General features: G+C 48.0%; 1 protein-coding gene across 1 annotated transcript in view; it reads left to right on the top strand.

The window, feature by feature from the left end:
- The window catches only part of TADA2A (transcriptional adaptor 2A), a 301,706-nt gene that overhangs the window by 35,811 nt on the left and 252,264 nt on the right, over positions 1-13,631 (top strand). Inside the window, exons 3-4 of the mRNA XM_078679774.1 lie at positions 3,311-3,370; positions 3,480-3,571. Coding sequence (XP_078535900.1) covers positions 3,311-3,370; positions 3,480-3,571 — 152 coding nt within the window. The remainder of the gene's footprint in view (positions 1-3,310; positions 3,371-3,479; positions 3,572-13,631) is intronic.

Genomic DNA, 13,631 nt, shown 5'->3' with positions numbered 1-13,631 from the left:
GGCACCTTCCAGGTATAAATATACCAGCATCTGCCCTAGCAAAACACACTGTGGTTTGGAGCAGATCGGCTATCTACTTGCCCGACACCCTGCTGTAGCAAGTGCCGATGGAAGCCGACCCTCTCATTGACGCACTGAGAGAGACGCTGTCTTTTCTCCTGCCGAGAAATCCAGTTCCACAGTTTCCCTGTCACCCTTGCGGGTTGCTGGGAGATCGAGTCCTGAGAGAGAGATACAAGACCTCCTTCATTCTATAACCTAGGTACGGAGCTGATTAGAGCCTTAGAGAATTCTTGATTCAGATTGTTGCCAGAAACTATCTTAACTAAAACTGCAGCTCACTTACTCCTTCCCTGTACTAGGCTTAGGTTAGGTACACCGGGGTAGGCGTATCTTAGAAGCACCAGTTGAGTACGTTTAGTTATGATTTTATCTATGTATATATTTTAACTATTTTAAACACTGTATGGCTTAGAAACCATACCATGCTTTTACAGTATTATTTCATAATACTTCTTTTACTGTACGCACTTTACTTCATAACAAGTATTACAATTGTGGCAACTCACTTCTCTTGCATGAGAAAGAAGACTGTTCAATAAATAACCTCTTTTATTGAAAACGGCCGTCTCTCTATTTCTCTGCGCTTCTGGTGAAACTAAGTATGCACGATTGACTGAGTGAAATAGCTATCTATTGTTTCCGCGACTCTGGAGGTATACTCCTTATTCTGGAGGGAGCAAAGTTGTCATGTTTATGCGGTTGTCAGAAACTAATCCCTTCTTGTCTATTCAGGAAAGTTAACACCTTCTTGTTTACTCGAGAAAGTTTTTAGTGACCTCTGAGCTAGCTGGCATTCATAATTAAGTCTAACATATTCAATAGAGACCTAGTCGACCTAAGTCCTACGTCTAAACAATCGTTTATGTTATTCCAATGCGCAGATTCTATTGGGAATTTAGGAACTACACTACAAAATATTAGCTGGAACGTAGCCTAATTCTGAATGTTACCTCTAGAATGAGGGGGTCTGCTAGCAGACACCCATGGGGAAGTGGAGCCATCATTCACCTTGCCAGACATGGCCCTGCTGAGATCAGAGTCACCCCTCCACATGCTCGGAATGCCGATCTCTCTCTCCAGCTAGATCTGACCAGGCTGGTCCTGCTGCTCCAAAACCAGACGGCCAATACGCATACTCTCAACAGCCTGCAGTAAAGCTTTAAGCAAGAAACTACCGCATTTTCAGGAAAGGCATTTCACAACATTTGACATCTAAACGGTCCTTACTAAAAGGTGTCCCACACTGACCTGAGCATAAACATATCAAACTCGAAGTTCCGATCTGGTTCCTGGGGCCGGACATGGTGATAGAAAGTAATCCTTAACAAACAGCCTACACAGATGTAAGCATTAAAGTTATCGTTGTTCACACAGTCATTTATATACAGGACGCATTTGCGCTGTGGCACGGATTAGCAGTGGCACGGTGCCCAGAACATCTACATCCAGCCAAAATACAAGACAGGAAGAGTAAAAGGGGAAGGGAGACACACTCCTTAACACTTACCTTTCCCAATGCTACCAGTTTTCAATAGCTAGACATCATGCGTGGCTGTCTGCCACATCCAGGAAGTATTTCGTAGTCGTCAGTCTCTGTTTAAACAATAGTTTCAACTACCGATCTCTCTGGAGATAGTACGGGGTGGTGAAGTTACATAAGTGACTAGTGTGATGCATAGGGCGTCTCTGCTTTGCCCTATTCTCTCAGTGCCTGTCCCTACTCACACCTGTAAGTGTGACCTAGACTGAAGGAGACCAGCTTGGGGTCTTGGAGTCTGCAATGCTGGTGCAGAAGGGATGGAGCGCAGTAGGAGGGGCAGCATATGAAGGGGTACAGCAAAGGTGTGGGGGGCAGATGCATTGGTCCCGTTTATTTTTGCAGTGGGAAGCTTGCATTTGAATCCACCCCCTCCTTCCCCATCCCTCACTTCTTCTCCCAACCGCCACCTTGTCCGTGTCCACACCACATAATTCTTCTCCATGCCAATCCACATAATTCAACCCCACTACATGTCACTTAATTACATTCCACATAATTCCACTCCACACAACACATTTCAACATCTCACAATTCCCCACCATACAATTCAACTCCATACAATTTCACTCCACATTCACTCCACATTCATTCCTCTCCTTGCCACATAATTCCACTCCATATAATACCACCCCACGCAACATAATTACAGTCCACATAATTCCACTCCACGTAACACAATTCAACTCAAGATAACTCCACTATATGCAAAACAATTTCACTACACATAACTAAATTCCATGCCACATAATTCCACTCCCTATATATCCACTCAGGTCTAAAACACATTCTACTCCACAAAATGTAACTCCACACTATGCCACATAATTATGCTCCACGCAATTTCACTCCACACCATGCCACATATTTATACTACACATTTCAACTCCACACCGCATACATCCACTCCATATCACATTATTCCACTCCCCTCATACCACATAATTAAACTCCACAAAAATCCACTCCGCACCAAGCTGCATAATTTCTATCCGCATAAATTCAATACACAACACATAATTACACTGCATAAAATTAAACTCCGCTCCATGCTACATAACTCCATTCAATGCCACACAAATCTACACCATATAACTTCACCCCATACCACATAATTCAACAACACATTGCCTCCTCACGCCACATAATTCCACCCTACGAAACATAATTCAACCCTACAAAACGTAATGCAACTCCAGTCCATGCTACTTCACACCACAATGTCACTCAACATAATTCCACCGCATGCCACATAATTACAGTGCACATAATTTCACTCCACACCATACAACATAATTGCACTCAACATAATTCCACTGCACTCATGTACCATAATTACACTCCACATCATTTCTCTCAATGCCACACAATTCTTCGCCACAGACTTCCACACCTCACCTCTTAATTCCACACCACATAATTGCACAGCACACCAAATAATTCCACTCCACATGAATAAAAGGAAAAGCCAGAGGCAATAGTTTAGAAGGTGAGACCTATTGGCTTTGCCAGTGCTTGTTGGGTTCATTATTATGGGGTTTCTTTGGTATAGTTTTTTATGGTCCTGGTGTCAAACGTACCATTGGAAACAATGATAAGAAAGGGGAAATTTACTTAAGAAATAGTACATCCTTAGGAAAAAAACACACAGTTTATGCCAGTGAGGTCAAGGAGGCAATTTGCTTGAATAACGTTCTGTTTTTCTTTCAGTGCTTCACCCGAGGGTTTGAGTACAAAAAGCATCAAAGTGACCATAGCTATGAAATAATGGTAAAGAGCCATTGTTGATATTCCCCTTTTCTTGATTTAATTTATGTATAATTTATTATGTACGGTAACATGAAATGTTCATTGAAAAGTACATGTTGTTTTTTGGCAGACCTCAGACTTTCCTGTTCTTGATCCCAGCTGGTCTGCACAGGAGGAAATGTCCCTCTTAGAGGCAGTGATGGATTGTGGCTTTGGAAACTGGTGAGGTTACTAAGTATTATCTTTTTCACAGTACAGCTCATGCACCTCCTGCAATATAGTCCTTGTTTCCCTTTTAATGGTACATGTTTATTTTGAATGTGTTATTTTATACTTCTTAGTAAAAATATGTTCTCCTTTAGTGAAGCAAGTCTCTGATTTTCAGTAGAAGGTGTAATTCTTTATATCTGGATTTCTGGTGTGAATTTTGTGGCAAAGATATACATTGTTACTGTTCCTAAAAGCTGATTTCCTACTATGTCTTGCTATTTTAGTCCATGCCGAATCCATTATTGCAGTTTGAGTTTATTGTTCTCCAGCACTGCATCTTTGATTTATTTAAATTCCTGAATCATTGCTTGTCGTCAGGTAGGGAATCCCTTGTAACATTAACTAGCAGTAAATGGTGATAAAAATGTACATAGGCCCCCATTAACCAAGTTTGTTTAGTATCACATCTACCTTATTCAAAACAACATCAATTTCAGTCATTGAGGTAGAAGTGCAGAGCTCTCCTTCTCCCTCTAGAGGCTACAATAGCTCATATTTCCACTGCATGCCATTTAAGAGAGTGCCCGAAGAGAGCTCTGCACTAACCTCTCAGTGACATAATCATGTTACTTTCCTGGACTACCCTTGAATTCAGTCAGCCCTGTCTTCAGCTTTCAGAGTATTGTAAAATGTTTTTTAGGATAACTTCCTGGACCAGGGAGATCTATGTTACCAACTAACATCTTGAGGGACAGAGTGAAAATGTATTTTCAAACCTTGCTCTATCTGTGGATAGAGGGAATTATACGGATGATCCACACGAGCAATGTTTTTTTTACCTCAATCCATCGAGGAAGACTTCACGCTGCCAGGCTTTCTAAGACTAAGAAGGATAAAGAGAGAAAATTGGCATTGTATGTACTTAAGAAAAACAAATTGTCTCTTGCTAAGGGAAATGCCCACTCATTGGCATGACTCCATGAAAAGCACCACACCAAACACTTCCATGAAGGCAGCACCTAAAAGGAAACAGAGTTTCTAGAGCTGGACTTTCACCCTAAAGCACCTGCAGCCCTCTCCTCACAGGAGGAAACCAGCGTTTCCTCAAGAAAATAGTTCCGGAAGGATGAACACCATCATGCGCAGAAAACGGTGTGAAAATCCAACTCTATAGATGTCCTCACTAAGGTGCCATTCTCACCCATGGGAGTTCTGTCATCACTGACAAGATGATGAGAAAAAAGACACGTTCATCAAAGACCACTCTATTGTCACCTATGAGACCCTAGTCCTACATAAAGAAGACCATGATGATGATGGCTGAAGATGTCTATCCTTGATGTCTATCCTTCTATCATCAATGTTGATGACAGCACATCACATTTGATTGAGAACGGGTAAGGATACTGAGGCAATCCTCAGCGATCAAGATATGTCGTAGGCAGTCTGCAGTCCAACACAGCTTGATGTGTTCCATACCAGAGTTTGAGGAACAGCCCTTAGATGAGGAGGTGGTCTACCAGGAGCATGTCTGTCAGCCAGTTTTGGAGCAGATCACCTTCCTCAATCATCATCATTATCTTTTTTTTATGATTAAGATTTGGATTGATCAAATGCAGTACAGTACAGTGATGTAAATATAGTAAAATATAGCCTCCTGTACATAGATCATAAATATTATCCATCAATGCAAATAGCTACCATAAGCATCTTCATCAATGTGCTAACCTCCCTCAATCACCTCATCACTATTATAAAGAACCGGAGGTCATGCTGGCGCTAATTGTGTTCTTGTCCACTCTGCAGCAGATGTTGGGCACTGTCCAAAGACTGTTCCACAAAAGCTTGTGGGACAACCTACACCCACCTTAGCCACACGTGGCGTCTTCACCTCCTCCGCCTTCTTCACCTCCTTTGGACAAACCTCCCAGAGCTGTCACACAGCCTCCAACCCCTAAAGACATTGGGCGAAACTCTGCTAGGAGGTGACGGCTTAAGTGAGAAATAGGATGAGTATATCATACCCAAAGAGGGTTGCAAGTAACCTGCTCAGCCTGCGTCCCCTCCAGACGACATAGCCCATTTTCGTGCTCTAATTTAGAGGGTTGCTAAGAAATGCAATTATCCAACTGTATCAATGGAGCAGCAGGGCTCCCATAATGTTTTCAAGGAACAGCCACTCAAAGCTTCAAGATCCACATTCGTTTGGGATTTTGATGGTCGGGATGCCAACGCTAATTAGCTATGGTCTCCGCTGTAGTACCCCATTTAGAGAAGAAGAATAGACCCCCAGATAAGGTCATTGCCTGCCTTGCAGCCCTCTGAAACCGGACTCAACTTATAGTAATAATAATATGTCTACAGCACACCGCAAATCAAAAATCTAATTATGTGCTTCCAGGCAGAGATAGCAGGCTGAGAGACAATTTGAGCCACAGAGTTGGTTCAGTGGCAACACGTCAATCAAGGCTGCAGGGGGGCGGAGCTTGCCAGCGGCGAAGATGGCCGCGTAGTCCCGAGGCTCCTGCCCGCATGTACACAATCCTGCATTTATCCTGCACCAGAGAGGTGAACTTAAACCCCAACACAGCTCCGGGCGCTGCGGAGAGGTCGGTGAGCTGCGCGACCCCTTCCGACGGCAGATCCCTCATGCACAAAGAGAGTTCCCGGCAACGAAGCGGCGGCGATCTGGGCCCCTGAGCCACGGGCTGTGGGGGTATTGCAGCCCGGGTGACGTCACTCTGCGTGCGGCAGAAGTCAAGCTGCGACCCGGTGCTCGGTGCCTGGGTCCCCCGCAGCGTCAACAGCGGAGGCGCCTCCCAGGGGGTACGCCACCGGGCCTAGGGTGGAGGAGATGAGGAGCGCGACCGGGCCCCCCCCACCTATATTTGAGGGCTGGAAGGAAATAAATATACCGGGGTGCCACGAGACCGCGACGCGGCGGTCGGAGGCCCGGGATAACGCGGCTGCCGATGAGGCATTGATGGTGCCTGGGGTGAGGAAGGCCCCCGGTGAGGCAGAAGGAAAGCCTGGAGGACCTGAGGCGGCACTGGGAGTGACCCGTTGGGGACGGAGAGCCTGAACCGAGACAACACAGCTTGCTAGCTGTACATTGGAGGGCTCGGGGTCTTTGGCTCCGGCGACGCTGCTACAGGTGGCTGGGTCGGCGTGCAGCCGGTCCCCGAGCGGTATCCCGCGCGGTGGCGTCGGCGGCGGCCCCCGGGAAAGAGCGAGACGACTCAGGGAGAGTGCGTGAAGGCCATTGAGGGAGAGGCCCACCCCTCCCCCCACACATAATGCAGGTCATCCTGGGCTTGGTGGCCTGCGAGTCCGAAGCGGCGGAAAGCACCTGAACTGCCCTGAATTGGCCTCTAGGAAGTGGTGGCCCCAGGGGCCGGTGGACGCTCGGCCTAACCAACAACCGACCACCTGGAGTGCACTGTTCTGCTTTGTACTGCTGGTGCGAGAGGACAGCGATAGAGCCATCACCACGGGACAAGCCTGAACCGTCCGAAAGTACAGCCTAGAAGATAGATGCGCAGGTGACATGCCGCTGGCTGATCTGTCACTTGGTGGTTTGTAGCAGTCTGATTCCCATAGCCGAGCCGACGTTACCCGCAGCGCAATGGGCAAAGGTGATAAGACGCAGAGTAAACTTACATTTGACCTAAGGCGGTCAAGATCACAGGGCCCCACAGGAACAGACAAGACTGTAGAGCGGGAGGAAGAAGAGATGGCGGGGGGCGCGGACATTAAGACCATGCTCCTGGCCATGGAGAAAGGCCTCCAGGCCAGCATTACATCGTTGGGATCTAAGATGGCCGCACTCACCTATAGAATGGACAGAATGGCGGAACGCATAGACAAACATGCGGAACGCCTCGATATGTCTGAAAGGAGGCTGACAGAGGCTGAGGAGGCGCAAACTAAGCTCGATTCGGACCATAAAAGGCTGGACAAGCTAATGCAGAACCTGCAGGACAAAACAGAGGATTTAGAGGCCCGGTCGCGGCACTGCAACCTCCGAATAACTGGCCTTCCGGAGACGACCCAGACAGGGAATATGGAACTCTTCACTGAGAAGCTACTAACCACCCTACTTGGGACGAAAATTTTTCGCCGGTTTGTCGTGGAGCGAGCTCACCGATCACTGGGCCCGCGTCCGCGCCCGGGAGCCCCTCCTCGACCCATTATTGCAAAACTATTGAATTACAGGGACCGGGATGCAGCTCTGCGACACGCTAGGGAATGGAAATCACTGCAATATGAGGGCTCGTAAATCTCGCTCTATCCGTATTTTACCGCCAAAGTGCAGGAAGCTCGTAAGCACTTTGCCCCGTTTAAAAGGCAACTGAGAGACCTGGGCCTGGATTATGCCAAGCTATATCGGGCGAAACTGCGTGTTAATAGACAAGGACACTCGCACTTGTTTACAGACCCCAAGGCGTTGAAATATGCCTTGAAGGACTGGTCAAAGGATCACCGCAGGGAGGTGAATCTTCCGGCCGAGGCTGCGGAATGCGAGAGTTGGCTGGAGGAACAAGATTGACTGCCTGTTACCTAAGGTCTACTGGAGTTGGTAAGATGATGGGCCTGTGGATAGACGCTAAGACTGTGAGGCGTCACCATGAGACTTTGGTAGCTGGGTGGGATTGCTGATGCCCGCCTGGGTCATTATTACTCTTGTTGCTGCGATGGGGCCTGTTTTGTTTAGACTGGGGTATTTTCCCGCTGTGGGAGCTACTGCCGCTTTGCAGGTGGATCCGATCAGAAGAAAATTAGCCGATCTGAACTGAGCCTGAGAAATATTGATATCACTGAATATGCTGTTTAACTGTATAGACACTTAGGTCTTAGTAACATGTGTAAATACAAGAACAACCACTCTGGTGCTTACTATACACTGATGCGGGCGGTGGCGAGGGGGATCCCAGAGCAGTGCGCACGTCTGGTTGACGGCCAGGCAACCTAGGCCCCCGCGTGTATTGCACCCTATCTGTCTCCATGGAGACTTTTTTGATCGGGACAAGGGAAGGGGGAGGGAGGGAGGATTTCACTTTCGGCGAGGCCCAGTTGGGGGGGGGGGGGTCTGCTGTGGGAGGGGGGAGGCTAAGGTTGTTGAGTTAAGTTCTGAACGGGGTTTTGGGGGAGGGACTGCACGTTGTTACCACACGCTGGCTTTGATAAGCTCACACGTATACTACTCAGTAACACACTATCTCATTCACAACTGCACTGACTGCGCTTGGCAGGGGGGACCACGATAAATTGATCACAGTTCGGGCCCTAACATGGAATGTAAGAGGACTGAATGACTTCCGTAAGTTGCGAAAGGTGATTGCCTATCTACAGAGACAGAAGGTGGATATAGCTCTCCTACAGGAGACTCACTTGCCTCTCACCAGTAGAATGTTACATAGTAAATGTCTAGAGGGAAATGTAGTGGCAGCAGGCTTTACAACCCATGCCAGAGAAGTTCTGATCTGGGTGAATCCCAAGTCGAGATTCACCCTAACCTCTTTAAGAGTGGACGCGGAGGGAAGATTTGTGATTGCACTATGCAAGGGGCAGGGGATGGATTTTATAGTTGTTAACACATATGGCCCAAACTATGATTCTCCGGCATTTTACCAATCCCTAGCAGACATTGTTAGTACGCATGACACTGCAAAAATTTGGTGGGGAGGGGATTTTAATCTGGTGCGAGATCCAGTGTTGGACAGATCTGCAGGTCCTCAGCGCAGACCTTCGGCGGCAGCGCAGCTGTTTAACACGCAAATCCTTAGACTGGGCCTGGAGGACGTGTGGAGGACCAGATACCCGACACGAGGGGGATACACACATTATTCTGCCTTTCATGCAATCCACACTAGTATAGACTATTGGCCGGCCTCCTCCAGCGTGATGGACCGGGTGAGAGAGGGTACAATATTGCTGCGTACATTGTCAGATCATTCACCCCTATTACTGGTCCTTGTGGCTCCAGCGAAGGCCGTCCCCCCCTTTACATTGCGCTTCCCACCGTACTTGCTCCTAGACCCCTTATTCAGGGGCGAGATCGCGGAGGCGATAGATGTCTTTTTGAGACTAACGTGGGATCGGTCGACAGTTTCCAGACACTCTGGGAGGCTTTTAAGGTTTATATACGTGGGATCGCCATGTCCAAACAGTCAAGTGTCCTCAAATCCATTCTGCAGAGACTATCCGATTTGGAGGGTCATCTGGTGAAATTGAAAGAGAGGCAACTGAGGTGCCCAGATCCAGTAATTGTAGAGGAAATGAAGTCCCTCCTTACGGAATTTCATGAGGAAGCGGATAGGGAGGTCAAGCACATGGGCAAATACGCCACAGCACGCACATATGGGAAAGGGGAGAGACCTGGCTCGGTTTTGGCTAATATACTCAAGAGCAGGAGAGGAAAACAGCAGGTGACTGAGTTAAAAACTGACGGTGACCTGATCGTTACGGAGGAACGCAGTATAGCAAACACATTCCGAAGTTACTACTCTGACCTCTACTCTTCACAGAGCGGTGACCTAACTGATGAGATCCAAGAATATTTGGAGCACATAGAACTACCTGTGCTCTCTAACGCCCATAGAGAATTCTAGATGCTCCCCATAGAAAAGGATGAGATAGTAGAGGCATTGACATCCATGAGAACTGGCAGTGCTCCGGGTATGGATGGGCTCACGGTGGAATTCTATAAAGCCTTTAGGGAACAACTGATCCCCCATCTATCCACACTGTTTGATGACATATGTGTGGAGGGCAGTATGCCACAGTCTATGCGAGAAGCCTTACTAGTTACAATATTGAAACCTGGGAAAGCGCATGATGAATGTAGCTCCTACAGGCCGCTTTCCTTGATCAATGTGGATACCAAGCTATATGCTAAAGTCTTAGCGACACGATTGGCACTACTGGCACCTACTTTGGTGGCGCCGGAGCAGGCGGGCTTTATCCCTAACAGGAACCTTGTATATAATATACGCACGGTGCTGGGTGCGATGCAGCATGTCAAACAGGATACAAAAGCCATTGCTGTCTTCCTCGATATGGAGAAGGCGTTCGATTCGGTGGAGTGGCCTTTCCTGAGACAGGTGCTGCGGAGAATGGGACTGGGCGAGCCGTTCCTTCAAATGTTAGGGGCGCTCTTCGATAACCCCTCGGCTACGGTGCGACTTGGCAACCTGGTTACGGAACCATTTATGATTGGCAGAGGGAACCGACAGGGCTGCCCACTCTCCCCGCTGCTATACGCTTTAGTGGCGGAGCCGCTGGCCTGCGCGCTGAGGGAATACCACGGCAGAGAAGGTATCCGCTTCCCAACATACAATATAGTCGTCTCCATGTACGCGGACGATACGTTGCTCTATGTCCATGATCCTGAGAATAACCTTTCGTCGATGCTCAGAGAGGTGGTCCACGTCGGCGCCTTGTCGGGCCTAAAGGTGAACTGGACAAAGTCGTTGGCTTTTCCCTTGACGCCTGTCACTCAGAGGTTTGGTATGGAATACCCTCTGCAGTGGACTGAGGATCCTGTCAGATACCTAGGTGTACGTCTACACACAGACCCAGAGCTACTTATTCGAGAAAACTACGGAGTGGCGATTAGCAAACTGGAAGATGACGTACCTGTCTGGAATAAGATCCCTCTCTCGCTCATGGGGCAAATTGCTATAATGAAAATGGTCGTCTTGCCTAGGCTCCTCTTTTTGTTTAGCGCAATTCCATTGGTACTGTCGAGGGCATTTTTCCAGCGTTTAACGCGACTGCTGATTCACCTTGCATGGGTGGGCAAACAACCCAGTGTAAAATGGACAACCCGTACATTACCATATAGTATGGGAGGCCTTGGAGCCCCTGATATGGAACTTTACTATCATGCGGCACAGGGGGGCACACTTGCACACTTGGGTGCATGGGGAACAGCGTATCCCGCACAAGATTATGGAGACACTGTTTGTGGAGACTCTTGCCCTTCCGGTGACGGTGTTCCAACCCATGAACCGCAGGACGGGTATTCTTGATTCGATCACGGCTACTAATCATGCGTGGCACTCCCTGCTGTCGAGGCAGGGGAGCGTATTGCTCTACTCACCTCTAATGCCCAGGGGACTGGACAGTGTGGCTGCCCCCTGTGCGAGAACGGGGAGTAGCCTGTGCGAGAACGGGGAGTAGTGCGCGCTTTGCAACAACTTGGTATACAATTGGCAGGTGACTTCTTTAAAGACGGCACGGTAAAAACATGGGAACAGTTGATGGGCGATAAGGGAGACCTGACACTGCTGCATCGGTTCCAATACCATAGACTCCGCAGCGCCTTTCTGGAGCTACTGGGGCCGGACCTGGAGTTCCTGGAGTTAACATATGTGATAAAAGCGAAATCCTCCCGTAAACTTGTGACCAATTTATACAGGATTGCTCAGTCCCATGGAGAGCATCGGCTTATGAAGGCCTGAACGTCCTGGCAGAGGGACTTAGCGATAAAAATTGACGATGCAATGTGGCACTACTGTTGCCTTAGCACCAGGAAAATCTCACTAAATGGAAAGCACAGATTGATTCATTTTAAATTCCTCCAAAGGGTGTATTATACTCCTGAGAAGCTGCACAGGTACGGCCTCCGCCAGTCTGCGGCATGCGAGAGATGTCAAGAGCCTATCGCAGACTTTCTCCATTTAGCATGGACCTGTCCAGGCATACAAGAGTACTGGATGGAAATTTTCTCCGAAATGAGCAAGATTTGGGAGGTGGAGTTGTCTCCAGACCCTGCGTTGGCCCTCATGGGACATTCACGGGTTCTTCTGGTGGCGATCCGACGCCTAGCCGTTATGGGGTTGCTGATAGGGCGACGAGTGCTGGCGCTATGCTGGATGAGGGGCCCACTGCCTACAGTTACACGCTGGGCACAAGACATGCTTTACTGTTGCACTCAAACGGAACATTATAGCGAACTACTACCACCCATAAGTCGCCCTAAAAACTTCTGGGCTTTATATAAAACACACATCAGTGGTGCCACTCAAGGTGAAGACGCAAATGAGGAAATTGGGATCGGGACGTCTCCAGTGGCCCCTTCCTAATGTGATGACAGTAAAGATGCCAATCTATGTTGACTGCTTACTGTCATTGAGCGACTCTGGGTGTTTGGGGAGTTAGGGAAATGAGTGTTGCTCTGTTTCGGGGGAGAGACATATAGCGAGGGAGGGCTGAGGGGGCTGTATGCGGCCCCTCCGCTGTGACGAGAGTGCTGAGGTTGCAGGCGGCACAGTATCCTGCAGTGTGACGAATGAGTGTGGCGCCGACCAAGGGCGCAGTGCGTGAAAGGGGGAGTGCAGGGAGGGACAGTGGTTAAATGTTAGGTTTGTTCCCATTGATTAAGATTCACCATACCACAGCACTGGGTCTATCGAAAGAGCGGTACAAGGGATATGCGAGATAGGTAGGAGATAGCACGCTCACCCAGCGAACTAGACTTTATTGCTGGAGGATTGAAGATATCGTATGTATTGCATATATTGTTCTTTGTTTGTATGTTTTATTACAAAATTTGCCGCCGGACCCCCAAGTTGTCGGCTGATGGGCTGTGTTACCACTGATGGCATTCATTAATCTATCAATACTTGCCGCCGGCCACAGGGTTGTAGGCGATTTGAGCTGTGTAATCACTTGGGACAAATAAAGGTTTTTGAAAAAAGAAAAACAAAAAAAATAAAGGCTGCAGATGTCTTGGTGATTTTAGGCCATTATGATTGCCAGATGTGGCATGGCATTTTGCCACTGGTCCACTTCATTCCGGAAGAGAAAATGGGAGGCTGCTAAGGCTATCATCCGAGGGAGCAACAGCCTCAGCAGCCATGATAGATGTTGCAATGGATGTTTTCAAATTGAGCTCCTGCCAGCTTTCAGGAGCAGCGATTTTAAGAAGTCTGGGCTGGCTGACATCAACCACTTGCCGTCTGAAAGTTCAAGAAAGGATACTTAATTTGCCATTAATTTGATGGACTCACCCTGTTTGAGCAATCCATAGATGGTGCCCTAAAAAACATAAAAATAGACCAAGATA

This window comes from Lissotriton helveticus, chromosome 3_1 (assembly GCF_964261635.1).
Source record: "Lissotriton helveticus chromosome 3_1, aLisHel1.1, whole genome shotgun sequence".
In the NCBI taxonomy this organism is placed as follows: Eukaryota; Metazoa; Chordata; class Amphibia; order Caudata; family Salamandridae; genus Lissotriton; species Lissotriton helveticus.
The sequence above is the reverse complement of the archived record's forward strand: the minus strand, read 5'-3'. Positions and strand labels throughout refer to the sequence as shown.